General features: G+C 40.2%; 2 protein-coding genes across 28 annotated transcripts; one reads left to right on the top strand and one right to left on the bottom strand.

The window, feature by feature from the left end:
- Positions 1 to 716: 716 nt before the first annotated feature.
- HNRNPA2B1 (heterogeneous nuclear ribonucleoprotein A2/B1) lies at positions 717 to 14,183 on the bottom strand. Of its 20 annotated transcripts, none has more exons than XR_015277117.1 (12): positions 14,051 to 14,183; positions 8,843 to 8,953; positions 8,007 to 8,153; positions 6,539 to 6,749; positions 6,149 to 6,250; positions 5,970 to 6,059; positions 5,438 to 5,500; positions 4,859 to 4,978; positions 4,455 to 4,577; positions 3,346 to 3,428; positions 1,898 to 2,027; positions 717 to 1,061 (listed from the first exon to the last, which is right to left on the bottom strand). XR_015277117.1 is itself a non-coding variant. In XM_086853411.1 (11 exons), the coding sequence occupies exons 1-10, from the start codon at positions 14,078 to 14,080 to the stop codon at positions 3,367 to 3,369; spliced, it is 1,059 nt and encodes a 352-aa protein (XP_086709537.1). In that variant the 5' UTR covers positions 14,081 to 14,183; the 3' UTR covers positions 717 to 1,061; positions 3,346 to 3,366. The 20 variants fall into 20 exon arrangements, 14 of the variants coding, with proteins under 14 accessions (XP_086709537.1, XP_086709554.1, XP_086709567.1 ...); XR_015277118.1 differs by having other exon boundaries at positions 5,979 to 6,059; XR_015277122.1 differs by lacking the exon at positions 14,051 to 14,183 and adding an exon at positions 12,634 to 12,772.
- Positions 13,159 to 27,478, top strand: CBX3 (chromobox 3). 8 transcript variants are annotated; one of them, XM_086853478.1, is made up of 7 exons: positions 14,344 to 14,482; positions 16,007 to 16,057; positions 17,819 to 17,968; positions 19,766 to 19,908; positions 21,410 to 21,575; positions 22,936 to 23,030; positions 24,359 to 27,478. In XM_086853478.1, the coding sequence occupies exons 3-7, from the start codon at positions 17,927 to 17,929 to the stop codon at positions 24,483 to 24,485; spliced, it is 573 nt and encodes a 190-aa protein (XP_086709604.1). In that variant the 5' UTR covers positions 14,344 to 14,482; positions 16,007 to 16,057; positions 17,819 to 17,926; the 3' UTR covers positions 24,486 to 27,478. The 8 variants fall into 8 exon arrangements, with proteins under 8 accessions (XP_086709618.1, XP_023776269.1, XP_086709629.1 ...); XM_086853492.1 differs by lacking the exons at positions 14,344 to 14,482; positions 16,007 to 16,057 and adding an exon at positions 13,159 to 13,574; XM_086853503.1 differs by lacking the exons at positions 14,344 to 14,482; positions 17,819 to 17,968 and adding an exon at positions 13,232 to 13,574.
- The last annotated feature ends 274 nt before the right edge of the window (positions 27,479 to 27,752 follow it).

Raw genomic sequence — 27,752 nt, 5'->3', positions numbered from 1 at the left:
CTACTTCCGTTGCAGCCCACCGGTCACCTATGCAAGTATTTCAAAGTTCAGCTTAAACAGAAAAAAATTGTATGTGAATCCTTAAACAGTATTTAAAGGTTAAAGACTCGATGATTCTGCCAAAGCATATAAATTTCAACTTTTGAATAAACCATGCATGAAGATAAATGTTAAAATAGAATAACCTCAGGATACACTCCCCAACTGAAGCTTTCCCAAGCTCACACTTGGTGTTTGTTTTAATAGTTTCATTTGGTTTGGCATTTTTTGTTTTGGTATTTTGATTCTGCCCCCAGATGCAGCTATGGGTAATAGAGTTTTGTACAGCAGGTCTGTCTGTCTTCATGCTAAAAGCTCTTTAAAAGTGAAAAGAATAAAGCTCTTGTCCTATTGCATCTGACAAACTGACTTAGGTCATAGTTTTTTTAACAGGCAAGTATGAGGTAATATAAAACGCAGCCAAAAAAAAGCTATTTTTAAGCACTTGTGTCCAACAGCACAGATATCAGCACTTTAAATTTGCAGCACTGTTTCTCCCAGAAGAGAACAGATGCCCATGGTCAGAGAAACAAGTTCCATGAACACACATGGCAAACTGATTATGTTTTAAATTCACCTCAAAATGGAATGTTTCAAATCATGAAAGGGTCTAAACATAAACATTATTTAATGTTAAATACACACTAAATTTTTATTAAGCATTACACTAGAACTACTTTGGTATAAAAATACTTTATTTTAAAGCTATGAAAGTTATAAATATATGTAGTTAAACTTTCTACTGACAGAATGTTTGCTCTTTTAACATTAGTGATTTGTTTCTCCTAACGAATCTGAATTTTATTCAAAAGGTTTACAAGACATTATTACTGTAATTTAAAAAACCCATCATTACAGGGAGCTGTACTAATTGTGATGTTTTATCAGTATTCATTTAACCTCTAGATTTTTAATGAAGGCAGCAAAAACAACTATTTTCTGATGATACAGAATTTCTTATTTCTTGAAGCGTTTCTGTGGTTGACCACTTCTTCATTAGTTACCTGCAGCATGGCACCTTCCTGCCAAAGAAAAAAAAAGTGTATCTGAAGATGTTTATCACATATGTCTAAACCAAATTACCAATAGGGGAACTTCAGCCATTTTAAAAAAAAAAAGTATAAGCAGTTCACTGGTGTGTCTAACACAAAAGGAACAGGACTTTTTTTTAGCTGAGTCCACGTTCTTCAATGGGTAGCCTTTTAGAGGCAATGAACTTTGAAATTAAGGCATTTTTGGTTGCCTTTTTTTTTTTTGATAGGTTTTGTTGATTTTTATTTAAAAACCAAATCTAGTAAATAAAGTATGCCACCCTTACTCTGAATAACTCATTCATTACTTGATAAATTTCCATCAATTTGAGGTGCAAATATTCAATGCAGTGAGAGTAAGGCTGACTAAATTTGGCACTAAGGTTTGTTAGCTGCAAGAACTATAAAAAATGGTGGAAACCTCAACATTCTAGCCAAATTCCAATTTACATATATACATTGTACGCTTATGAAATACCACCTGCAGTTTCATTTGAAGGTTTCACTTCCCCTCCTAAAGAACTGCTTATGCAGTTGTTAAAAGAATGGACGACACATTCCTTCACAGAGGCAGATGTATTCTGTGGTGCAATTTTTCCTTACACGTAAACAGTCTACAGTTACTTGGGAACCTTCAGGATGAAATGTGTTATATAGAATAGATTACAGCAGACAAGACACATAACAACATAGTTCATTTTCAACAGCACAGAACTACCTTCATTGCATTACCTTGCAACCACCATAATGCATAGACTCCCAAGAAAAAAGAAAATGTTGCAGGATGCAAAAATAAAGTTGTATGATTTAATTAACTTGTGACCTACCATTTAACTACCAACACCAGGGATGGAACCCTTGCAAAGCTTTACTAATGGACACTTGCAGGTCTCATTTGTTCAACTGTAGCAGTGTACAGTGGCAGCAGTCTATGCTTGTCCAGGGTTCATATCATAGCTAGATTCCAGTAGGAAAAAAATATGTTAAGTAGCTGAAATTAACAATTTTTTTTGTAAAAAATTTAATAATACAAGAAAACAGGATTCACAAGTTTCTTTTCAATTTGTAATTGTTAACTCAAATCATTGCTATGTTAAACTACATAACGATAATCACTATACTGAAAGAATACTGTCATACATTATTAGTTTCTTGGTTTTGAAACATTAAGAAAGGAAAAGTAAATAAGATCTTACCTAAAGAAGTTTAACTGAAGCTTAGAACTATTTTGCTCTACACCCTCAGCCTTCGTTGCCATCCTTATAAACAATCTACCGTAGTTAAAGCTTTGCAGAGATACAGCACAGCTTTTTAAGACTGGCTGAACTTTTAGTGACGTTTTCAAGAGTTCTCTTGTACTAGACCTGCGTCCCTGGAAGAGTACCTTGCTGGGGGTTTTTCCTTTCCTTGCCATTGAAGAAGCAGCATCTAAAAAATCTAAAAAGGTGTTTCTCCTTGCAGAGATACCCCTTAAGTTACCTAGATATTTTAAACCTGGTAATTTACAGACAACATACTTTTTCTCACCAGCATTAAATTTTACACGTACAACAATAGCTTTGTATTATGTGGGACCTTATACTACCCACTCCTTGCCTTATTTTACAGTATTAAAAAAAAATCTAAAATTACACAATATTTCCTTTAGAATTATTTTATTAAAATCATAAATGTACAACAGCTTCTTAACTCTACACACGCACTTAAATTTTTAAAAGGAAAACGTTATGTCTTATTACACCATGATCCTGGCTAAAAGCTTTTCAAAACTTTGAGAAAAATCTTAAAAAAGGTTTCACATGTCACCTGAAACTTACAAATTTAACATTATCAAAGGAATGCTTCTACACTTACAAAGACCACTAGAAAGAAACAACAATTAAAAAGCTAAGAAACTGTCTCAAAGGCATTTTTACAATCCTTCCTCCACAGTAAGGTAATGTTATTAAATAATCCAAATCCATTCACAAAATGGCTCTCTGCATCTGCTCTGGTGTCTTCTGCCATACCACTGCATATTTATGCATGACTGAGATAAGTGTTTCCTTAACATTGTTATTTCGATAACCTGAAGCTGTTCTGTTACCTCTGGGCTCTCATCCTCTCCTATTTATACAGTGAAGCCTGTTTCAACAGAAGTAAAGAGTAAAAAAATAGGTTATGAAATTATTCATCTAACCATTTTTTAAAGGAAAGATAATATCCTAAAAAGCTTTTAACTCCTGCAGCTACTCTCAAGAATCACTGCAATTATAACACTTAAAAACATACTTACCCATGGCATGCTTGAGGAAACTCAGTAACGGCTCCTCCCTCCATATCCACCACTTCCTCCACTGCCCCCTGGACCATAGTTTCCTGCAGTTGCAGAACAAGAAACAGAATGGTCCCATCAGTACATTTTTCAATCTAGGAGTTTCTGACTGAAACAACCAAAGTGACCGAATGAAGAGTAACATTTGCTTTACTTCCAGTGACAGCATATACAACAAAGACTTCTACCATTTCACTGTCTTCCTCTAAAGAACCTCCAAGGACTGCCACAGAAGAAACTACATGATGAAATCTTAGAAGATTCAACAGTGCCACAAGTAATTTGATGCACTGTACTGTCTTAAGCCTGTGAGGGCTGAATTTGCTTGCCAGCTAAACCACAGAAGAAAGGGCTTCATGTTTCTGTTTCCATTCCACAAACCTAGCATTTCACATTAAGTAACATTTAGACAACAAAAAGCAGGCATGTCAAAAAAAAAAAGACACAGGAGGAGGATAAAAAGAAATCACAGCAAACATGCTGGAAATTAAGTAACTAGACTCTCCACAAATAATGTGAGCTGATAGCAAACAACATTAAATAGAATCCTTTAACTCGAAACTGGAAAAGTTAGTACATTTTATCTGTTTCAAAATAATAATTTTCCCGGAGACAAGCTTTACAATCTCAAGATGAGACACTGAACCCAACTTGCAGAAAGAACACAGACACTGCAGTCCATCTACTGCAGAAGTTACCAAATTTCTACATATCCATCTTGGAATCATAGACACTGACCTGGGCTGGAAGGGACCTTTCCAGGTCATCTCGTTCCAACCCCTCTGCCATGAGCAGGGTTATCTGTCACTAGACCAGGATACTCTTAAGCCCCATCTAACCCCACCATGAACACTACCAGCAATGGGGCACTCACACCACCTCTGAGCAACCTGTTCCACTGCCTCATCACCCTCACAGTCATTTTTTTCCTAGTACTTAATCTCAGCCTATCTATTTTTTTAGTTATAAAAAGTTACCCCCCCCCCTATGTCTTATCTTCTATTTCCCCTGAAGTCCTAGAAGTCCACCCACTCCAGCTGCAAGGAAAACATACACAACATGAACAATACCTCCACCATATGGTCCCCCCATGTTCCGGCTGCCACCAAAATTTCCACTCTTCATCGGACCATAATTTGAAGGTTGTTGGTTGTAGTTGCCAAAATCATTATAGTTTCCACTTCCGTAATTGCCTGCATTATCAACACGAAAGTGTAGAAATACCTAGGTGAACTAAAATGGATACAACACTCACAGGACACCCCATTATAAAAATTCTAAATTAAGTAAAAAAAATCACACATATATTCCAGCAGTGTGTGCACCAAACAATGTTTTCATTCTATTTCATACTACTTGAGAAACAACAGCTTCCTTACACAACACTTACAAACACCCCTCCCTCCCCCCAACCTCGAATGACTTGCAGTGATTTGCAACTGAAATGCTTGAATGTTTGAAGCCTGAATGTTACCTCCTCCATAGTTGTCATAACCACCTCCATAGCCTCCACCCTGGTTGCCATATCCAGGTCCTCCTCCACCATAGCCTCCTCTTCCTCCACCATAACCAGGACTGCCACCGAAGTTGCCACCTGTGAGAACATAATCCTTTTAAATTAACTTTTCAATATAGAATGCTTTCAATTTATACACGAAGGATATTTCTGTTTAGAAGAACAAAGAGAAAGAACAGTAGTTTTGTAAAGGAATTTCTATGAGCAGTATTTTTTAAAGCACATACCAACTTCCCACCCTAACTGAACTATGACCAAATCCCACCAGACTGCCTAAAGACCTCAACTAAAAGGTTTAATTACATCTTCATTTTCCAGGAAATTTAAGACTCATTCCTGTCCTAAAGGAAAGAAGGGTTGTCCAAGAAATAACCATACAATTCGCCATATGGAAATTTGACATAAGCCAACAAACATGTACACTTCTTAAAGCCAAAAAAAAGGCTCAGGTAATTCAGATAAACTTTATACATACAGATAAAAGTATGGAAGTGTTTCTTAATGAGAGAAAAATCACCACCAAAACAGCAAACTAACCTCCAGGTCCTCCACCATATCCGTTATATCCATCACCAAATCCACGGCCACTTCCATATCCATCTATCGAGAGAAAAAACCCCAAAGGACTTCAATTTACCTGTAGCAAACTAGTCGAATTCTCAAACCCTTATGACTTTTTAAGAACTAAATCTCAAATTACCAATTAAGAACCAATCATTGCTCTACATTTTTCCTTTTCTTGCATTTGTAAGTACCCAGTTTTAAAAGGTCAGGTAAGTACTGCATAGAATCAGAGAAATCTCTGGCCTATTTAGCAAGTAATGAAGTTTAGGTTACTTTTGGCTTTCAACAGAAGCTTAAAAAAAACAAACCCAAACAACTCAAAAAACACAACCAAAACAGAACAAAAATCAGAATACAACTCCACTTGCAAGTTACTTTTCCCAAAAATTCTCTTGAACACTGCTATAGCTGTGTTTAAGTTAAACAGCGCCACAGCATCCAAAGTTATCCAGAACCAGAAAGACGGTTATTAATAAGGTAAAAAATGTAAATGTTACAAACATGCCTGTCTTACCGGCTCCCCCTCTGAAATTGCTGCCAGGTCCTGGACCAAAGTTGCCACCGCCTCCACGAGCATCACCAAAACCGAAGTTCCCTGTAACAGTTTAACGTTTAGAAGTAGTGAGATTGTTGAAAGTGAACAGAAAAATCAACCACAAACCAGTAACCATTACTTGTACATACCTCCTCTCCCACTCCTAGAATTTTGAACCTCCTGCATTTCCTGTCTAGAGAGAGCTTTCCTTACTTCTGCATTATGGCCATTGATGGTGTGATACTTCTGCACTGTAACCGTATTAAATAAAAGGCTATCAGCATTTAACTGGCAACAAGTCAGAGTTTAGACTTCCAATACAAACACATTCTGAATTATATAAAGAACACAAAATACTATATGTTTTTTAAACAAGGTTGACCGCACTTATTTGAAATACATGCTCCCCCACAATTCAGCAACCTATGATGTAGTAAATATACAGGCACGTAACTAATCCCATTATCTGCAAGTTTAGCTTTACACTAATCGATGCTGCAAGAATTCATACTATCCAAGGAAATAGTGAAATTACTTACATACAATTTTATCCACAGGATCATGGTCATCAAATGTAACAAATCCAAACCCTCTCTTTTTACCAGACTGTCTGTCAGTAATGATTTCAATAGTATCAATTTTTCCATATTCCTCAAAGTAGTCACGAAGGTGGTGCTCCTCAGTGTCCTCTTTAATACCACCAACAAATAATTTTTTCACAGTAACATGAGCACCAGGTTTTCCAGACTCCTGTTAAAAGAACTTTTTAAATTAGCACTAAGAAAAACATTTTCACAAAGCACTAGTATTACCAGTATTTCAAGAACAGAATTCAGATAAACTAGGATTCTTCAAGCACTAAGGTACAGCCCTTTTAAGAGGCATGACCTTGCAAGCTCATTTAGGGGGCCTTCTGAGAGGAAAGTAACACAGCATTACTTGGAGATTTTTCCTCCCCCCTTTATGTCAAAGTCCTATAAAAGCTCTGGAAAACCATACAGTTTGAAAAGAACTGCAAGTATTTAATGACTTAAGTTAAAGCACGATTTTTATAATTATTTAAATGAAGATGCATCATCTTCTTCTGCCCAATTCCTCAACAGCAGTGAACCCACATTGCACTTGTATCAAGGTCCTTAAAGCTCAGCAAATTCACAACTATGCATTTTAACCCCATTAAACAGTATACAGACACACTGCTGTAACTACCTTTTTCCATATGCTAACCAACCCTGCATTCTGCAGAGAATGGAAAATTGGGATAGCTACACAGGGGCACCAGTGATCACAATTTCCATTTCCCCATACCTCTGGGACATTCAACTCAAGTTCATCAGTCCAAATGTATTAAAAACTTCAGTCCAAGCTTAATCTGGTAAACCCTCCCAGAGCTTCTGTGTGGTGAACAGAACTTGCCTTATAATCCACACTTGCTCTTTCAAGTACCTCTGTGCCACAGTAACCTGGCTTACAGGTTCACCTCATTCCTGTACACATACTCCTAATTTGTACCCTGAAGTGGAAATCAAGTATGCCTGGGGCTAAAACCAGCACAAGTCCACAGATGATTCTCTACATCACCACTGGAAAAGCTTCCTTGCTACATTCTCTGTTTTTATTTACCTTTAGAAATACCTCAAGAAGATCCTGGAATAGTCAGAAAGACTGACAGGAGTTAATTAATTTGAGGCTTAGTAACTATTCCAGAAAGAGTTACTTCAGAATTTGCATAATTACAGACATTCAACCTGTTTTCTACAACACTGTTTTCAGACCCCATGTGTCCCTTGCAGATATGATTCCACAGCCAGAATAACATTCAATGTAATTCACAATAAGAATAAATATTTATGTAAGAGGCCAAAAGTGTGGGAAATAGTGCCCCAACTATGGGCTTTTAACTAGGTAATTTAAACCTAGGTTATTTCAAACAAGAACAATGCCTTTCTGACCAGAACAGGAATTTTTCAGAGCAGGAGAAGCATCTGCTTTCAAAGCCATACTCACCTCTCTAGCCACAGCTCTCTTAGGCTCAACCACCCTTCCATCAATTGTGTGAGGTCTTGCAGCCATAGCTGCATCAACTTCAGCCATGGAAGAGAATGTTACAAAACCAAAACCCCTTGATCTTTTGCTTGCAGGATCCCTCATTACCTAAAACAAATAAACACATTTAAACCACATATAACTGTCTAATGTTAAGCTTTTTGCTAACAGCATCTGAGTTAAGTGTGTAAGCTTAATTTACATTTTCTTAGCTTTGATTTTGAAATGCAATTAAAGTACCAGTACTCTGCTGATTTAATATATGAATGACACTGCTTGGGATCAAAGAAATTGAAACCTCTGTTGTCCTCCAAACTCAGTTAACTCAGAAATGCTGCTAGATCAGGGAGGTACATTTATATTTATGTTTGGTTGGGGGGGGGGGGGGGGGGGAAGTCATAGACATAATTTTTTAAACTTCATGAAGACCAGACTTTAAATCTGTGTTATGATTTACTACTCCTAAGACAATTCAGTGGAGAATTTCTCCCAGAGCTACTATCCCTGTCAGTATTTAAAAGACACACACTAACACAGTGCTTACAGAAATGGTTTAGCTGTGTATGCAGTTCCTAATGCACTTCAGCCAATGATATTTCGAAGTTCAACTATCTCTATAAAGTTTGCAAGCGAAAAACATATGCATTGCTACAACAGACTGAACTGAGTATAAACCAACCAACAGTAGCATTAAAATCTAACATTCCACCTTCTCTAAGCTATTCAGAAAACAAACTCCCCATTTAAAATTCCTTGACATTCCATGTCATTGCTATGTATCAGTATGCTAAACTTACCACGCAGTCTGTAAGCTTTCCCCATTGCTCATAGTAACTCCTCAAGCTTTCTTCTGTGGTTTCAAAGCTTAAACCGCCAATAAACAGTTTGCGGAACTGCTCCTTTTCCCTCTGCCACAGAAAAAAGATTACATTAATATAATTTAAATCACCTCTTCTGCATTAGCAAATCAGACACTAAGCAAGACTTTCTTGAGATTTTCTAGGTCTCAAAGATGAGACCTAGCTCTTCTAAAGGTTCTATCCCTATTAAAGAAACTAAGCTATTTATGCAATAATGCAGGTCCACTTTTACAGATTTTTTCTAGTCCTTATTCCCATCTCTCCGTCTAGATATCAAGAGCAAGGGACCACACTTGAAGACTTTCAGAATACTCCTCTCAAAGACCCATATGAGATGCTTTTGTAAAGAAAATGAAAATGAGAACTTTGGGATTTGTTCTTTGGGATTTGCTTTTATTGCAGAAAATATTAATTAATTTATACTACCTGATTCCATCCCAGGTAACATTCATTTCTAAAAACCATTCTGGCTTAAACTGTTTTACATGAATACTACCATACTATTCATAAATACATTGTAAATAAAAAAAAAATAAAATTCAGTACATCTAAATACAACAGGTTAACAATTAATATTCTCTCCATAATTACTAAAACAAATGAAAGCAAATCATCTGTAGAATTAATCCGGCATCCCACACCGCTGGAATTAGCAACAAATCTATACACCCTCAACAGCAGTATTAAAATAATTCCCTTTAAAGTAAAATGTGAATAATACATATTCGTATCCACTAACATAAACCATAGTTTCAGTAAGAATTTATTTCCTTGCACAGAAATTATCACTGCACTTGTTCAGCAGGAATCTCTTTTGCAATGACAAGCACATTACAAAAAAGCCCGAACAAACCAAACAAAAAACAGGACCATTAATAAGGAAATGCATTTACTGTTTTGTATTTAGTGGTAAACTAAAGTAGAAAGGACGACTTTAACTTTTACTCAAAATACTTGAGAAACTTTTTATACTAAGCAGCCCTTTCAATTGCTGGGTTCTACATACAAATATCACTAGTTCATACATGTGAAAATTTCATGCCAAACAACTAAAAAATGCACTAAAAAGTAGTACACTTCCACAAATTACTATTTTGGAATAGTATTACTGTTTTGAAAAGAACTCAAACCAAATCACTTCAGCTTTATACCGTCAACTAACTTTTAAAAATCAAGAAAATCTGCTTGGGTGCTTGGTTGTGTGTTTTCTTTAGTGTGGCGTTTATTTTTTATGCAAATTAAACATTGCAGCTGTAGGTGTAATTGACAAGCACAGCATGATTAACTGTGCAATGGGCATTAACATAAATTTAAAGAGGAAACTAGAATAACAATGAGGCTAAGAAAACAACAAAATACTTCAGCGCACATATGCTTTTAGAAGTATTAAGATAATGTGCATGTAGACCAACATGTTTTCTGAGATCGTCCAAGGTAGGCCTGCATCAAAATGCATATAACAGAAGACAACTGCTGTAGGCAGAAACAAACCAGCTTTTTTTTTTTTTTTTTCAAAATACGCCTCCATGTTACCACCTTGACATACTGCAGTCTGACACAGAAGTCAATTTTCTCCCCTCTCTCCTCCACATACTCTATTTGAGACTGATCAGTCCAAATTTCTCTTGAAAATACTTGGAATCTGCTGTTGAATCTATTTTTTTTTTCTGCTAGGAACACAAAGAAAGCTAGTACTGTCTCCTCCTTGCAAAGACAGGCAAAATGAGACAAGTTTAAAAGCAGCAGACACATGTTTTAAAGCTATTTCCTTTCACCTTATTCCACAAGAGTAACAAACGAAAGAACACTGCATATTATACAAGTATTTAAATAAATCATACATTCATCATATGTCATACTCTAATTTATTAATTTTGACTAGGATGGCAAAGAAAAAAATTTAAACAACTGGATATATATTTTATTTTATACATTTTATATACTGGAAAGGAAAAAAATAATAAAACAAAAATCCTTCCTTTAGCTCTGCTGCTTTAGAATTAGGGACCACTTGCTTAAAGTTTCATATGTCTATAAAAGACACTTTTTCTATATAATCAATTGCTATGCACTTAATAATGGACATTATTATAAAAATATTAGAATAAAAAAAATTTAGTGGGTAGGTAGGATTTTTCCAATGTTACGTTTCCCCCTGAAAACAGCTAAAAACAGAACTCAAGGAAAGAATGGAATCTACCAGCTGTAACAATGATAAAAATATATTACACATAACAGACATTGAAGAGAATAGTGATGCATTTACAGATGCATTTAGGATCATGCCCTACCCAGAACAGCTAGTTACCACACGTCAGAACACAGCAATAACGAAATTCATTACAAGTTCTTTAATGAAAACTATTGTGCAAAAACAGTACACACATGCTGCTCCACTACCACGCAAACAATCTCTAGATGCGGAGGAGCTATTTGTCTTAAACGAGCCAGTTTCAAGAAACTGGCCAGCCTAACACTAACCTCCCACCAGGAGTCTCTCACGAGACCAGAGAGTTCTGCCCATCTAAAATATGTGCTGAAAGTGTAAAATGTACAACAGTAACTATCACCATGCCAGTACCTCTTAGAATCCTGAGGTATAAAATACTCTTTTGGTAAAGACACAGACCCCTCATACCTATGAAAGGCCAATATAAAGGCTGGAAGTAACACTTCTTTCAAGATTTCCACAATAAGCAGTACTATTGTGGCAAAAACCAAGGGCCAGAGGAAACTTTTACACTCTCTGTAGGATCTTCATGCGCGTGAATTTCAAGCTTTCCTTCACATGCTTGAAGAAACTTAGATGGACAAGTAAACGCATAACCCCTACTGAAAAACTGATCACCAGACCAAGGAAAGGTGTTTTACAGCAATAACCTGCGCACACAAAATCCACGCTGAATGCAGAATTAAGAATTCGGGTAACAAATATGTTTACCGGAGACAAGCGAGGGGGATCCCTTAATTCCAAGGCTCTGCAACCCCTCAGCGGCTGCTCGCCCGCCCCCTGTGACGGCCGGGACGCAGCGGCTGCGCCGGCTCCGCCATGTGGCGGCAACGGGAACACCGGAGTCCCGAGCCGGGCGGGGAAAATGGCGCCCGCGAGCAGCCGCCGCCTCCAGGGTGAGCGCTGCAAATTGCTTCTAGCGTGGACCTCCACACACGGTATTATGCCCTTTCCCCCGCTCCTTCTCGCCCCCGTGGATACCAGACGTCTACAGGTGGCCCCCACCCTGCCTGCTCTGCCGGAGCGATCCCCACTGCCCCTCGCAGCCACGAGTCTGGGCCAGGCCGCCATTTTACCCCTCCCCTTCGCCACCGCCATTACCCGTAGCGCCGCCTCGGCCGCTCCGCGTCTCGCGGGGCCAAGACGGCCCCCGGCCCTCGGAGCTCCAACTCCCCCTCCTCCGACGACACCTCAGCAGCAGCGCAGCTAATAGGCATGGCCACGGGCTCAAGAACGCGCTGTCCGCCATGCGCGGTTACCGCAGCTTCCGCCACCTCGCCCGGCTGCGCGCCAGCCCCAGCCGCCGCTTCCAGAACCTTCCTCTGCGCAAAGGCATCCAGCATCCGCCCCGCGTTGCGACCCGGCAGCAGCGCCCGGACTTGCGCGGACGACTCAAGCTTGCTTGTAATTCCCAGCCCCGAAAAAATTCACTTCGTCTGCACAAGCAATCGCGTCTCCCTCCTTAAAAGCAAACTCTAAATCCTCCCATTCCACGTACCATGTTCTTCATGGTTTACGTATTCCTGCTCGAGAGTACCGTACAACCGGTCGGTAATGGCTGCCTGCGCTGTTACGTAATTTGAAATTCAGCTTCGCGTAGTGTTAGCGCCCTCCTACTCCAGCCCGGACTCGCTTCCGAGGTTTAATTTAAAAAAAAAAAAAAAAAAAAAAAAAGGAAAAATAGAGAAAAAAACAAACAGGATCTGGAGCTTAAATATCTCCAAAGGGGCTGCAGTTCTGAATAACGCCCCTACGTGTATTTATCATGTAATGAAAAGTCATCGACTCCGTTAGTAATGGCCGTCTCCGAAATGAGCCGAAGGAGATGTCCTCGTACAGCTTATCCGCTTCGACACCCGCCGGAAAAAGCCGAACCAGGAATGGAAGCCCATTCGGCTCGCTTCGGTAATTTCCGGAATCTGCCGCAGCACGCGAAAATTGCGCTCGGCTCCAGCTCGGCAATTTCCGGACAGAAAGACGCAGCAAGTCATCGACTACTTCAGCCAGCTCGGCAGTTTCCGACAACCGACAGGCTCGCGAGACGTGCCCGAGCGCAGCCGAAGCGGCCTCGAACGCTGCTGGCACCGTGTCAGTTTGTTTTTTCCGGAAATTGACAAAAGGCCCCGAAGGCTCAAACCTCGGCGTTCGTATCAGTCGGGGGGGGGCCGCTCATCGCCCCCCGAAACCTCGCCCTGGCCCCCTTCCCCCTCCGCCCGGGCAGAAGGAAGTGAGAACTACACAGATTTTGACACAAGCACGACACATTGCGGGGCCCCGGCGGAGGGAGGCGGACTTCGCCGCAGCCCGCTCCCCTCTATCCCGCACCGTCGGCATCGGGCGCGCCGCCCGCTCCGCCGCTCTGTTCTCCTCCCCTCCTTCATCCCCTCCCTCCCTCCCTTTTTTCTCTCTCCGGCGGCCCTGCACGCACCGCGACAAAGGGTGAGTGCTGCCGCCCCGCGAGCCAGAGAAATGGCGCTGGAGCGGCTCCTTTTTTCCCGCCCCCTCCGCTCCCTCTCCCAGCTTCACCGCGGATCCACCCGCGGATCTCCCGCCCGCAGTGAAGCCTCCCCAGCGGACTCCCTCGACCCCTTTTCCCACTTATGAATGAGTTTTCGAGCCCCAGAGCTCTGCTGGTTTCCGAGCCCGCTTCCCTCCCCCCGCCCCTCGTTCACGTCCGGGCCTCCCCGCCGCAACGCGGGAAATGGCCGCAGCTCCAATGGGGGTCCCTCCAAGCGAGCTTCAAACCTACCCCAGAGCTCCTCGCCCGCCCTCCCGGCGCCCGCCCGGCCCCACCGACCGAGGGCCTCGCTCCGCGGCGGCGGGCATCATCGGCCCGGCGCGCATTTGCAGCGGCGGCCATGATGGCGGCCGCGGCTCCCGGGGTCCGCCAACCCCGTCCGCTCCCCCAGGCTTACCCAGTCGCTTTCCCTGTCGCCGCGAGGCATCTTCCTTCTTTTGGACGCCTGGCGCGGTCCTGCGCTCGCCCCGCGTTGGAGAGACGTCTTGGCCCCCCTCCTGTGCCGGCGGCGACGACGGTCGGAGGTTGTAGCGGCTCGCGCGTAGGCGGCGGCGGCGTCGTGCGCTCTGCCCCGTCACAGCCGCCGGCGCGCAGTGCTCGCCCAGCCCAGCCCCGCCAGCCACCGCCGCGCCGCTCCCCGCCCTCCGCCTCCCGCCCTCCCTCTCTCTCTCTCTCTCTCTCTCTCCCTCTCCCTCTCTCTCCTTCCCTGCCCCCACCCCCCGCCTCAGCCCCCCGCGGATGTCGCTGTTGCTGCCGCCGCCGCCGCTCAGTGCGCGCAGGGCGGGAGCCAGGAGGAGACGGGAGACCCAAGCGGCTGGGCACCATTGAAGTCTGTATCCTTCTCTCTCTCTCTCTCCCTCTTTTCTCTCGCTGCAGCCGCCTCCTTTCACCCCACTCGCCCTCGAGTCCCCTTCCCTGACTCCCCTTTCCTCTGCGGCTCGCTGCGGGCCGCCGCGGGGAGATGCGGTGCGCAGCCCGCCCGCCTCCCCCCACCCCCGCTTCCTTGGCGGTGGGGGGTGGCGGGCGTAGCGGGGCTGTCGGGGGGTCGGGGCTGTCGGGGGATTGGGGTCTCGGCACCCGCACGGGAAGGGAGGGAGGCCCCCGGACCCGCGGTGGCTGTCGCCCCGGGGCAGGAGAGCAGCGCCGGGGGCGGGGGCAGCGACACCCGCGCGGCAGACAAAGCCGGCCCGCTGGCGGTTCCTGCGTGGGCCCGGCCCGGGGGAAACGTGAAGGGACGGAGGGAAGACGGCGTGGAAGGGGCCCTGTCAACGGCGGCGGAAGCGTCCCGGGGCCTGCGTCCCCGTTACCTCGCCCGGGGCGGCCCCGCCGGCCTCATGTGCGTCCGCCGCAGGCCCGAGGCGCAGCCACCTCTAGCAGGCCTCCTCAGGGCTGCCTCTTTTCTCGTGGGGGGATTGTTACTGGGTTTTGGGTTTGTTTTTTGGGTTTTTTTTACCCCTTTCTGCTACCTCTCAAGCGGGGACACACAAGGCAAGACCTCCGGCACTGGCGCCCTGGCCCCGGCCCTTCTCCCATGTCGCCTACCCCACCGCCCATGGGACTACCAAAATCCACCTCCCGCGTCAGGGGAGGATTGGGCAGGATTGCTGAGTCCGGGAGGCTTTCTGGTCTTAAAGGACTTTTCTGCCTTACCCAGGCATATGGGGAATTCTAGCAGTTCTATAGCTTTCTGCGGGGCGGGGACAATACATGCCTATGGAGCTGGTCGGTATGAGAAATGATACGGAAAAGGGGATGGATTGCGTTCAACGTAATTTGCATAAGTTGAATATGTAGTATGTACATCTTAGCTGAGTTAATATCGTTGTAGGACCTTAACTCTTGCAACCTTGAGAATGAGAAGGCAACGTTATAGTTGCATTAAGATAAATATTTCCTGTTTATAAGAATTTGCTGTAATGTAAGAATTATGGGCGATTCATTACACCACGAATATGTATCTGTTCCCCATCAGATTTGCAGTTAATATACATTAGGTATATCTTCAACTGCTAGAATCTGAACTCTTGTTCTATTTGGTTTAAGGAAATAAGCATCCCTGATGGTCCTCCCCCTTTTCCCTAGAAACATGACTATGCTTTTGAAGGCCTTGGGAAAAATCTTTTTTCAACCCTATATATCACCTTGTCAGTATAATTTATCCTGGCTAGCCTAATGGTGCATTACTGGGTTATGCCGGACAAAGTAGTAACCTACTTTTTGTTCTGGATTTAATCCATGTAAGAAATGTTGTATGCAGTGAATACATGGGGGTTGGAACAAGGACCATGCTTGTCTTGGGATGCCTTTCTTTGAGTAATGCAAACTTCCTTTTAATTGTCATGCATTTTTCTAGTAAAAGCTCTGCAAGTCTGCAATAAAAATGGCCTCCAATAAAACTACATTGGTAAGTTCATGCACACCTAAAGTATATAAGGATTTAATCAACATATTTTTCTTCAAACTTATAACTTGGCATCTCCATTTAAAAGATACATCCACATCTCCCCTCCCCAGCATTATTCTGACCAAAAATTCAGATCCAGAAAGTAAGGCTACTAGAAAGGACATTGTCTTTGGTTTTAATAAATCTGCCATTTCTAAAGAGAAACTTGTTGGGAAAAAAAATGTGAAAGGACTCTGCACTATATCATCTATCCTACAATAGAAAACACTAAGGATTTTTTTAGCCTCCTTTCAGCATACCATGTAATTCATCATACATGTAAAAAATAAAGTCCAAATCATGTATTCATTTAATTTCTCCCAGTGTATTTGGAGAAAACTATTCGCCTGACAAAAGGCAGTCTTTAGAGATGAAAAGTAACATTATTGAGAAATGATGTGGCATAATTAAGATGCCTTTTGAAATGATTTTTAACAAATAACAGTTTCTTTGAATTTCATAGGAGCAGAGATTATCAGATGTCAACCCCTCCTGGACCATTTTAATGATGCATTCATGGATCTCAAGTCCTCTAAAGCTTTGCTTGACATTAAAATATGGACTCCTAAGGGCAGTTGGTTGCTGGTTACAATTCAACTAATCATGATAAATAGTTTCATGAAAGACAGACCTGTAGAAGTATAATGTGAGATATATCTGAGGTTGGGATGGGGAAGTAAGCCAAAAATATATGTGCACAATTCCAAACTTCAGTAGTAGAACAGCTGGTTTATAATACACTCAAAAGGCCTGTTCTTAAATTTACAGAAGTGCTCAAGCTCAAAATATATTCAAAATTTGTATTAGCTCCTGCCTTAGAAGTGCAATGGAGTGCTTCCTCTGTGCTGTTTTAAAGTATTTCACCAAGATGAATGTCTAAACTTTCCATTAGTAATTGATTGTCCACTTACCCCTAATTTGAAGAAGAGGAGTTAGCCAGCCTGGGGAGGGGTGCTTTGTGGAGAGAAAAAAAATTTACAAATGCAGTATTTTTAATCTTTTGATGTTGTTTAGAATTCTGCTGCACAGGTCAGGAAAATCAGTTATGGTTCCCATGGGAACCATAACTCATCCTGCTTCATTATATATTTGCATGCAAAACCTAAATGTATTAAGGGATAGGGTAGCTCTAGAGCTGTAATTCCAATTTTCTTACACATGTGTGTTAAAATTCTACATCACAGTGTCACATCAGTGTTTTAACGTTGCCCCTCAAAGAAAGAATGATTATCCATAGATCTGCATCTGTCATATGACTTCTGAATGCAGAAAGAGAAATTAGCTATACATGAGCCTTCTATGGTCAGATGCCCAAGTTACAGCTTACAACATGCAACCCTAGAGAAGAGAGCTTCAGGGGATCAAGTGGACATTCAGTATGCTTTAAGTTCAGTCAAGTGTCACAATTCACTTGTGGGCTGAGATTTGCATGGCCTTGTATTATCTCAGAATGTACAGGTTTTTAACATGTTCAGTATTTCTGCAGGCTCTGCAATGAACTGTTATTTTAATAGGCTCAAGAGTTTGAAGAGTAGTGCTGATGCACAAGACCTAATAAATCTCTAATATTTAAAAGAGAAGCATCATATTATTTATTTTGCTATTTCATACTGCACTTCAAGAAAAAAAATACAGACCCCCCCCCCCCATGACATTCATTTTCCTCTGTGGAAGATACTTAAGTCTTAGAAAGTAAAAAACCAAATTGTTGCTTTGATACAGAAATCCAAAACATTGATCTTTAAGTGACAAGAATTAGTGAAGCCGAAAAGAGTGCCAGAAAACAGTCTTCCATTGAATCAAAGAATTTTAGTCCAACGGAGAATACAGATGGAGATGTTCCCCACTTGTAGCCTGCTTGCCTCATCACCAGTAATTATAATGTTATTACTATGGTATAGTGAGTCTGTCTTTTTCTGTGTTGTCGTTTTTCCCTCTGCTACTTTTATTGTTTGTTTATTTTCCTCATATCTACCCCTTTCTATTTCACACTTTCATTTTTTGAAAGAAGCTGCCCTCATAGAAGCCTTGGACATCTTCATGTTGTATTTCCCTTCAATATCAGTCTTACATTCTTTTTCCTTTGGAGGCAAAAAAAGCCAATATGCTTAAGTTACCACTTTTCAGACATGAATGCTGTGGTCAAAATATACCTGGGATATGCAGGCACTTAAAATCTAATTGGAAATATGTGCTCTGTTCTCTCTTCCATGCTCTCGAATCAAAACAATTGCCATGTGAGATATATACAGAAACTTGCTGTTTAAATGAGAAATTAGGAACTTTTTCTCCTCTTTGTTGTTTGAACCTTCAATTTATGGGTTGCTAACCATAAAGAGTAAAGTATTTTGGGGAGGGGGGAAAATTAATTATGAAAAATAAGGGATACAAAGACAGGGCTTTGGCAAGAGAATCATCTTCCAGTCTTCACTAAAAGAAGACAGTTTTTGTTCTGTCTAACATACTTTTTTTTTAACCTTTCACTCATCAAGACAAAATTCTACTAAATCTAAAAGTTTGAAAATTTCAAAATTACAGTATTGTCAAACTAACCCACATTAGAGAGGACTAGAGAATGGCTATCAAGCAAATAGAGATGCTTTGTGATATTTGCTTGTCTGTGTTGTGTTGTAGAGGAAGTACTTTAGTGAGGAGTTAGTTCTGTCCACTTTGATTTAGGGTGCTGCATAATTCTATGTTTTAGGAGCTTAATACTTAGTTTATGGCTGCCATTTGACAATTTCCTTATGAGGTGCAGTCCAAAATGGCAAGCAAACTGCTTTTGGTCTGCTAGTCCTCCAGGAATGTGATACAACATGATAGGTTTGTTCCAACTTTAAGATTACAAACAAGGAAATTCTGAAATGTGTCCTTCTACTGCTATAATTGTGCCTTATTAAACTGGGAATGCCTTGAGGATGATGTGGATGTAATATTTGTTTTAAGAACTTAAAAGAATATTACCTGAACTATCAAATGTAAGTTTTAAAACACTTAAAAAGTTTTGTAAGTTAGCAAAATTCCATTTATGTGTTAAGTGCTGTACTTAAGTGTAGTAGTCTTAAATTTATGCACCTCTGTGACATCTCTTTGTAAGTTACATGGGTGCATGGCTAAGATTGAGAAGGGACTGCAGTAATGGAATGCTCCTAGTATGTGTCCTGTTCAATAGTTGCGGGTTATTGAGTGTTTTGCTTATTGTAGCAGTACATCATGAATTTGCTGCCATCAGTTTCTCCTTCTTTTTTTTTTGGAAAAGGTAGAAACCACCTTTTTTCAGTACCATCCCTTTTCTATTTTATGCATTTTCACAGTTCCCTTATTACTTCTCTTTACTTCTGCCTTGCCCTCTGCCTTTTCACAGGCATAGAGTTAACTTTTAGAAGCTCTCTGATGTTTTGAGCACGTAGCACTGAGAATTAAATTTTTAAGGGGAGTATAGTCACCGAGTATGTGGACAAAAAAATTGTCACCTTTTTAAAAACTGGTGTTGGGTATCTCATTAAGCAACTGAAAAAAACCCAAAAGATTAACATGTCTTGCTCAGGTTACCTGACCACATGCACTAACATGAAAGGAGTCTGAGCTTCTGGCTTTAGTGTTAATAAGCCAGTGAAGTAACTCTGTAAAGAAAAAAAAGAATAATGTCATTCTGAATTTCTTTTTTAGCACAAAATGGGAAAGAAACAGAATGGCAAAGGTAAAAAAGTTGAAGAGGCAGAGCCTGAAGAGTTTGTTGTGGAGAAAGTCCTGGACAGACGTGTTGTAAATGGAAAGGTGGAATACTACTTGAAGTGGAAAGGATTTACAGAGTAAGGCGTTCCCTTTTTTTCTTTTTCTGATAGAATGATAAACACCATTGATTTGAAAAAACAGTGCAAACAGGAGATTGGATGATGGGCATCCACTTCAAAGAACCTTGAGGGAAGGGCATCCATAAATGAATAGTCAAGTGGGACAGTCAAGTATGAAAATAAAATAGAAGATAATTTACTTCATTGTTGGTGCTATATAAAATACTTGAGGACTTCTACCAAGTTCTTAGTGATTGTTCTTTTACCGCTCTTGAGCTTGTGTCCAGAGCTGTCAAGGTAAGATAGACTGACAGTTATTGTATATATAGCAGAATGAATGGTACTTCAGAGTAACAAATCATGCAGGAATGTAAACTGCAGGCAGCTCTGAAGCACAGAGTTTGCTTATTACTAATTTTCCTGAACTTTTCTCAAATTGACTGAATTTGTCTGTGGAATGGTTGCCTTCATTAAGCATTTGAAAGGAACTTTTGAGTATCTTTCCTGGGACTTACATATGTACATGAAAACTTTACAGTAGACTTAAGAAGCTGATTGTTTAAGGAACATAGTTGTATCTCCTTCCAGTGACACTTTGGCAGCTTGCTTTACCAGCTGAAAGAAGATCATGCACCTTGAATTTGTGCATAAATGGTTATGTATGCAGTGATATTGTTGCATACCTCCCAAAGTGAGTGCATTGCAACATTGTGCACTCTGGCACCTGAAATGTCTGTAATGATGTGTGCATAAACACAAAGCACAATGTATTTAGTATCTGAGGGTCTGATTTGAACTTGTAATAATACAGTATTGTAATGGAAAATAATTTGTAGGTATCCTGCTGGTGTGGTAGTGCTGTGCCAGTATTTGCTCATGAGATGCATAGTGGTTTTGGGAAATACTTGTGGACTTCTTAAAATTTTAGTTAGCAAAGTGCACACTCACTGAAACATATGCAGTGCCCAGCTCAGCCACCTTTGTTCCCTCCTTCAGTCAGTAAACTGAAGGAAGCAGATAGTTCTACATATAGTTGTGTTCAGTGCTTGGAGACAGCTTTTGAGTGTTTCTCATATATGAAAGCTTATGTATATATATGTATATATTAAGCTGGTTTTAATGTTCTCTGTAAATACTAGTGCTCGTGTCATATTGTTTTCATGACAGTCTTTAGAGGAACCAGAGAAGTGAGTCAGTTTAAATGGGCAGGTAAGTTTTGGTAGGGTGCAGATTGCTTGTTTCAGCTCTCATACCCCACTGAGAGCACAGGTGTTAATGGAGCTGCTTTTTGTGTTACCTTCAGGTTAAGAGCATTGTTTTTCAATACTAGTGGAGCATCCTTTCAATCATCAAATGCAGTACATGAAGGCTACTAAAAGTGGCAAGATAAACGTCCTGAGGGTTTAACAAAGCTACCTTAGAGAGACAAAAATTAAGTTGCTTATTTAAGGGGAGCCACGGGGCTAGTTTTACATTTTTCTTCTTTACCTAGTTTTACGTAAATGTGTGTATGTTTCAGTGCTGACAACACATGGGAACCTGAAGAGAACTTAGATTGTCCAGAGCTAATTGAAGCTTTTCTGAACTCTCAGAAAGCTGGCAAAGAAAAAACAGATGGTGCAAAAAGAAAATCTTTGTCAGATAGCGAATCTGATGATAGTAAATCAAAGAAAAAGCGTGATTCTGTAAGTATGTGTTCATGTGTTAAGCTTTTGTTTCCCTGCATCTCTCCCCTACCTTTCCATCCCCCAAAAATCATATTGTGATGTTGAGAATGAATACTGAACACTGATTTAAAACTGAAAAAAATTCATAGCATTTGGATCTGTGGTTTGAAAAGGGTATGCTTTCATTGTGGTTAATGAGACTGTCCAAATGGTTAGTAAAATATGACTGACTGACGTGATGATTAAAAGTTCGTACATTGTCCCATAACACACACTGAATAATTCAAAGTAAGACTGGTTAAGAGTTACTAATTAACGGTATTAAGTGATAGGTTTAGATTAGAGCAAAAGGTGCATGAATGGAACGAAGATGAAGTTCTGGTTTGCTGCCATATTTAGCATGATTTTGAATATGTGAGTGGCAAGATGGCAAAATGTGAAAACCAGTCAGTTACTTAAACTAGGACCAGACATGATGGTGGAGAAGGAGTAGAAGGGCTGAGTGAAAAAAGCTTACCTGAGAGGTCTGGATTTCTCCTTCACTTTAAATGAGTAAACTTGACACATTTAGTGCTAATAAGTACAGAATAATGCACACGTAATAGTGTGTTCAATAGTTCACGTTTTCTTCCGTAAACTTTTGAACTAGCAGTTTGAAAACACTAACACTGCCAATCATTTTCGTGGACTGAAGACAGCAGGCAGCTGGGCATGTGGTTACTGTCAAAAAGGTTGGTAGGCATCAGAAAGAATAGTTCATGAATAAAAGAAAGAATATTTTGCTTTCTGTGTAGAGTCAGTTGTTCGACTTCATCTGGTACAGCAGTGGCCACTATCTCGAAAAGGATACTGTGAACCTATAAAAGAGCTAATACAGGAAATAGTTGTAGTACTTTTTGTCACTATTGCGATGTCAGTGAGCCAAGAAGAGTTGAGGTGTTCCCCAAGGGTGCAGCTTCATTGTTGGTTTAGCCAACCCAAGTCTGTTTTGCTGAAAAGGATGTGTTTTTTCCACTTCCAGGTGTGCATTTTTACTTTGCTGCTTTTGTTATTTTTACTAACCAGGCTTGTTTGTTTATATAGTGAAATTATTTTAGACCATTTGTTTCATCTATTATGTTTTCAGAAATAAATGCTGGGAATATGGATATAAAAGCCTTTATTATTACCCTCCCTCTAAATGACTTGGCCTGGAGATAAAAAAATCCACATCATCTTTAAACAATAATACGTAATTATAGATGTGATGGATTTTTAAGGCTATATTTTTTTGTTCTGATACACACAGAGACACATACATGTATGTACAAAAGTTTCTGTATCTAGAATCAAAACAGAAGTTTGTCTTAAACTAGATAACCATCTTCTAACTTACTAGGTTGATAAACCAAGAGGGTTTGCAAGGGGTCTTGATCCCGAGAGGATAATTGGGGCTACGGATAGCAGTGGAGAGCTTATGTTCCTCATGAAATGGTAAGTCTTACATCCACAGTTCTTGTCCATAAAGGGAGGGCAGGCAGCTGCACTTAGGCTAAAGAGACAACTTCATTCCAGGAATAAGACGTAGAAGCTGGTGGTCTCCTTATTAACCTTGTATTCTTAAAAAAACAAGCCTGCTATCTTCAATTAGGACTTAATCCCTCTTCATTCAAAACCAAAATATATTTCATTTCTGTTGGTTCAGTTTTACTTTGAAAGGTAGTTTTTGATAAAATAGGGAGAAATTGGCATTTGTATGGAAAAACTGGATGTTGGTAATGTTCTTGCAGAGGGAATGGCAGGCAGAAATGCAGCTTTACGTGTTTCAGTAAGCAAAAGCCAGCTTCTGGATAGCCTGCTGTTTAACCAAGCATAGTGCCAGCTGTTCTGCATGCATCAAAGTGGAATTTGGAAGCAACTAGGGGAGAAAGCAGAGGTGGAGATAAAGAATAAACAATATAGAGAGGCTTGACATAATGGGCTAGTAAGAGGGGAGAGTGATGTGGGGAGTTTGTGTTGTTGGGAGGGTAGATGGGGACCAGCTTCATTAGCTACAGTGTTAGAGAAGGATTTCTTGCTTTGTGAACAAATGGGATAAAATTAGTGCTTCTTCCCAGTGTTGAGAAATCAAGAGATTGAATTGACTTTTGCTGAGAGTCAGATTCCTTAAGGTGGTGGGATAAGGGCAGATTTTCAGACTGGAGTCAAAAGGAGTGATCTCCTGAGACATGATTTGTTGTGGGATATGCCTAGACTCCTGAAGATTAGTGCTGTGGGAGATTGTCTCCCTTCTGCCTTCTCAAATTCTCTAAATTTTATGTGAAACTTAGAAAAGTTTCAAAACAAAGATCATGAGTGTTTGAATTTCTGTAGTGAGAATTGGCAAAATCAAACACAGAGGACTTGTTTTTTTGCTGTTGTTCAGTTGCAGTTGATTAGTTTTTCATATTTGGTCTTAGGTAACAAACAGATAGGAGTTTGTAGGCACAAAGCTGACTTTTACAGGGAGCATACACTTTAAAATGGATTCTGAAGCATGTCAGACTGGCAGGCTTGCTTTGTTACCCCAAGACAGCATCAAGAATAACAGTATGAAATACAGGAAGTTATTTGCATATAGAGTAAATGTAATTTGCATGTACGTACCAGCTCTTAAGATTGGTCCTGTTAAGTCTTTGAGGCCTTGATTAGTCTTTAAGACACAAAATGAACCAAGTTTTCTAGCTGACGTTCTTTTTGGAACTTAGGATTTATCAAGAGCTGCTAAATGTTTTCAAATATTGATTATTTATTTTCTTAAATCCTGCTCTCTTCTACATCAGGAAAGATTCTGATGAGGCAGATCTGGTGCTGGCCAAAGAAGCTAATGTGAAGTGTCCTCAGATCGTAATCGCTTTTTATGAAGAACGGCTAACTTGGCATTCATGCCCAGAAGATGAAGCACAATAATTGTTTGCATTGCTTTTTTTATATATAAGAATATTAAAACCTGAAATTTGATTTATTAGCAATGTGAGAAGCATACATTCTAACAAGTTTCAAATTTGATATTTTTTTGAAGTAGTATGTTTTGCATCAACAGCAAGTAAATAAAAGCTTTCTGCAACTTGTTTCATTTATCACAAGAGAGCATTTGATACTACTACTTCCTCCATATTAGGTAAAAGGTTTTATAAAACATTGATGAACTTCCATAGTTATTACAGAATCATAATGAATGTCTAAACAAACTCACAGATGTTTTGTAGTCTTCTATACTATTGATGTGCATGTATCTTCTTTACCCAAACCTAGCCCTTTAAACCTGTAGGGTCATTCTTTTTAGTATTTGGGATCACTTGGTCTTAAGAAGACCAGGTGAAAACTAACTTTGTAGTAATTTGAATGTTATCAGACTGTATATTGTTTACTTTATTGTAAATACTGGTGAACAGTGGTCAATAAAATAGTTTTATATTCTTCCTTTATACTGATAGGCTGTGACTCTTTTGAAGCGGGGTATTTCTCAACTTTTGATATGTTAAACTCAATTTGTAATATATTTAACTGTAAGTTGTTTTCTTGGGGAGTAGGTTGATTACTAATATTACCCCACTGCTACTCTTATCACAATACTGGGCAAGTACCAGGCTTTGATTATTAGTTGGGGTTTTTTGTGAATACTGCCTGAGACACGGGTTTTTTTCAGTCAGGAAGGGCCTGTAAAATTAATGTGCTTTGAGTACTCCTGTAAGTCACAGATGGCAACCACAAGACTTAGGTACAGCAGTTGGTCACAAGGCCAAGTAGCCTCTGCAGGCATACTAGGAAATATTTGACATGTCTTAGCAAAATTAGCCCTTGCTTTAATGTCAGGTCTTAATAGAAGCCTATACTGTACTCTAGAACTGGTTCAGATGAAATTATTCTTCAGGCCATCACCTGAAGAATACTTTCATAGCTCAGCTTTTAAAGTGGAATATTACTTAAGTCATATACTTGGAACAAAAGGCTTTCCTTCTGTTCCAGATGGAATTTTAAAATTAGTCCTATAATCAGCTGCTTGGAGAATACCTTCAGAAGGGCAGAAATAAAGGGTGGTAAACTCAGGAAGAGTAAAGTTGCCATGCATTTTTTCACTTGCTTTGGATGCTTACACACCATCTTCTCTTTGTGTTTTGACTACCATACTATAGTTTGCCTTAAGCTGTTCTTACATGTCAATGGCCAAGGCTATTTCAGAATTATCCTTAATTTAGAGTTTTGACTAAAAAATACAATACTATAGTACACTGTTGGTGTCAGTAGACTCATAAAATGGTTTGGGTTGAAAAGGACCTTGAAGATCATCCAGTTCCAACCTGCCTGCCATAGGAAGGGACACCTTTCCCTAGACCAGATTGCTCAAAGCCCCATCCAACCAGGCCTTGAACACTTCCAGGGATGGGTTGTCATCCGCTTCTCTGGGCAACCTCTTCCAGTGCCTCACCACCCTAAGAGTAAAAATGTATTCCTATAATATCTAAACTAACCCTGTTCTCAGTTTGAAGTCATTTCCCCTTGTCCTGTCACTACATGCCTTTGTAATTCCTCTCCAGCCTTGTTGTAAACCTCCTTTAGGTCCTGCAAGGTTCTCTAAGGTCTCACTGGAGCCTTCTCTTCTCCAGGCTTAACAATCCCAACTTTCTCAGCCTGTCTTCACAGGAGAGGTGCTACAGCCTTCTGATCATCTTTGTGGCTCTTCTCAAAGGTGAGACGGTTGGAATTGTCTGGGTATGTTTTTTTAGAAGATTAAAAAAACATGGATATTCCTGGAAACCCTCATTTAGTGTGCATCGCCTGAAGAGTAAAGGAAGGAATCCAGTCTGTGCTTGATGTTCTTTTGATACTGTTTCACAAATCATTACTATAATTATTTGTCCTTTCAGTAGTTTGAAAAGCCATTTATATCATGAAACAAAGCCTGTCAGTGTAGAGCACCTACTTACAGTTAATCAGCAGTGGCTAAACTTGCTATGTGAACTTTTTCCTAAAGATTTTTTTATTACTGGTTTTGGGCAGAATTCAGTCTCTATTTGTGGCTCTAGGAAAAATCTGATATCCCTGTTAACATGGGGTCACTTGCACCAGATAAGGATAATTTTAGCGCTTAACTAATCTCTCTTGCCTGTTCCTTAGACAAATCACCCTGACTTTGTCACATGCTTAATTAAGCCTTCTACAGAGTTCATGGCTTAATTTTTGGGAGGCCTGTAATAGAAATATTTATACACCTAGTATATAGGATTCTGAGATCCTTGCTTTGTTATCCAGTAGCTTGATAAACAGATGGGCTTAAGAGGAATTCCAAAGCAGCTTGTGTTCTTCTGCCAGTTTCTTCAGTATGGAGTGCTTTGTAAAGAGTCTTAAAACCGTTACTGTACAAGTTGCATTTTACTGCCTGAAACTTTGCAGTTTCTGTAACTCGTTTCAAGTGTGGATATCAAGTCTGTGTGAAGTTGCTGATTACAAGCAATACAGGTTAAACAGTTGTTTTTAATTATTGGTTATTGTTTGTGATAGACAAAGATTTTTTTTGTTGAAAGGTTGGTTCTCCTCAATTTGTAACCCTTAAAGTACAGATTTGTAACTAGATACAGCTTTTTACATTATATTTGGTTCTTCCTCTGACTTAATGAAAATACACTGTATTCACTTTTAAACGACTTTGCAGCTTGTTAGACAGTTCTTTAGATAGCTGATTTTTTTATGTTATAATGGTAAATATGCTGACTGGTATTTGTTTCCTTTTTTTTCTCCTCACTTTGTGTCAAACTGAGTTTTGCTAGTAATGAGATGCAACACTTTAAAGTTACAAGTTATGTAAAGTAATGCTGAATGTGCTGCATACATAGGCAAAAAGTTAACAAATGTTATTAATTTAAAATTAACTGATTAAATAAATGAGATATCTTCTGTAGTTAGTTGAGTTGTGCAAGGTTTCTCGTCATTGTCTCCTTTCTTATACCGAACCAAATGGGTTTCAGACTGTCATTTTGCTCTGTGTTAATGCTGCTGTCCCGAAAAAACCCCACACAAACCACAAAAATCCCTATTGTGCTTGCTCCAGTGCTTCTCACTCTGGCTGAAGAAAGTACTCAGGTTAAACGTAACTGGGTAGTGCTAGATTATGTAAAATTGAAATCATGAACAGTTATGCCATCATACTCTTTTAGACTGGTTCCTACTTCTTTGCTA

The sequence above is a fragment of the Cyanistes caeruleus genome, chromosome 1 (genome assembly GCF_971803275.1).
Source record: "Cyanistes caeruleus chromosome 1, bCyaCae1.hap1.1, whole genome shotgun sequence".
Classification (NCBI taxonomy): Eukaryota; Metazoa; Chordata; class Aves; order Passeriformes; family Paridae; genus Cyanistes; species Cyanistes caeruleus.
This window is presented reverse-complemented; position numbering and strand designations above follow the sequence as displayed.

Excerpts from the sequence above, each read along its gene's own strand:
- HNRNPA2B1 (XM_023920495.2), bottom strand. The coding sequence starts at position 12,233 with ATGGCGGTGGCGAAGGGGAGGGGTAAAATGGCGGCCTGGCCCAGACTC. Across the intron at positions 8,954-11,846 it reads ATCCCCCTCGCTTGTCTCCG|AGGGAAAAGGAGCAGTTCCG; the intron begins GTAAACATATTT and ends TTTCTGTGGCAG. Across the intron at positions 6,750-8,006 it reads AGAGAGCTGTGGCTAGAGAG|GAGTCTGGAAAACCTGGTGC; the intron begins GTGAGTATGGCT and ends TTCTTTTAACAG.
- CBX3 (XM_086853492.1), top strand. The coding sequence starts at position 17,927 with ATGGAGATGTTCCCCACTTGTAGCCTGCTTGCCTCATCACCA. Across the intron at positions 19,909-21,409 it reads AAGTGGAAAGGATTTACAGA|TGCTGACAACACATGGGAAC; the intron begins GTAAGGCGTTCC and ends TGTATGTTTCAG. Across the intron at positions 21,576-22,935 it reads CAAAGAAAAAGCGTGATTCT|GTTGATAAACCAAGAGGGTT; the intron begins GTAAGTATGTGT and ends CTAACTTACTAG.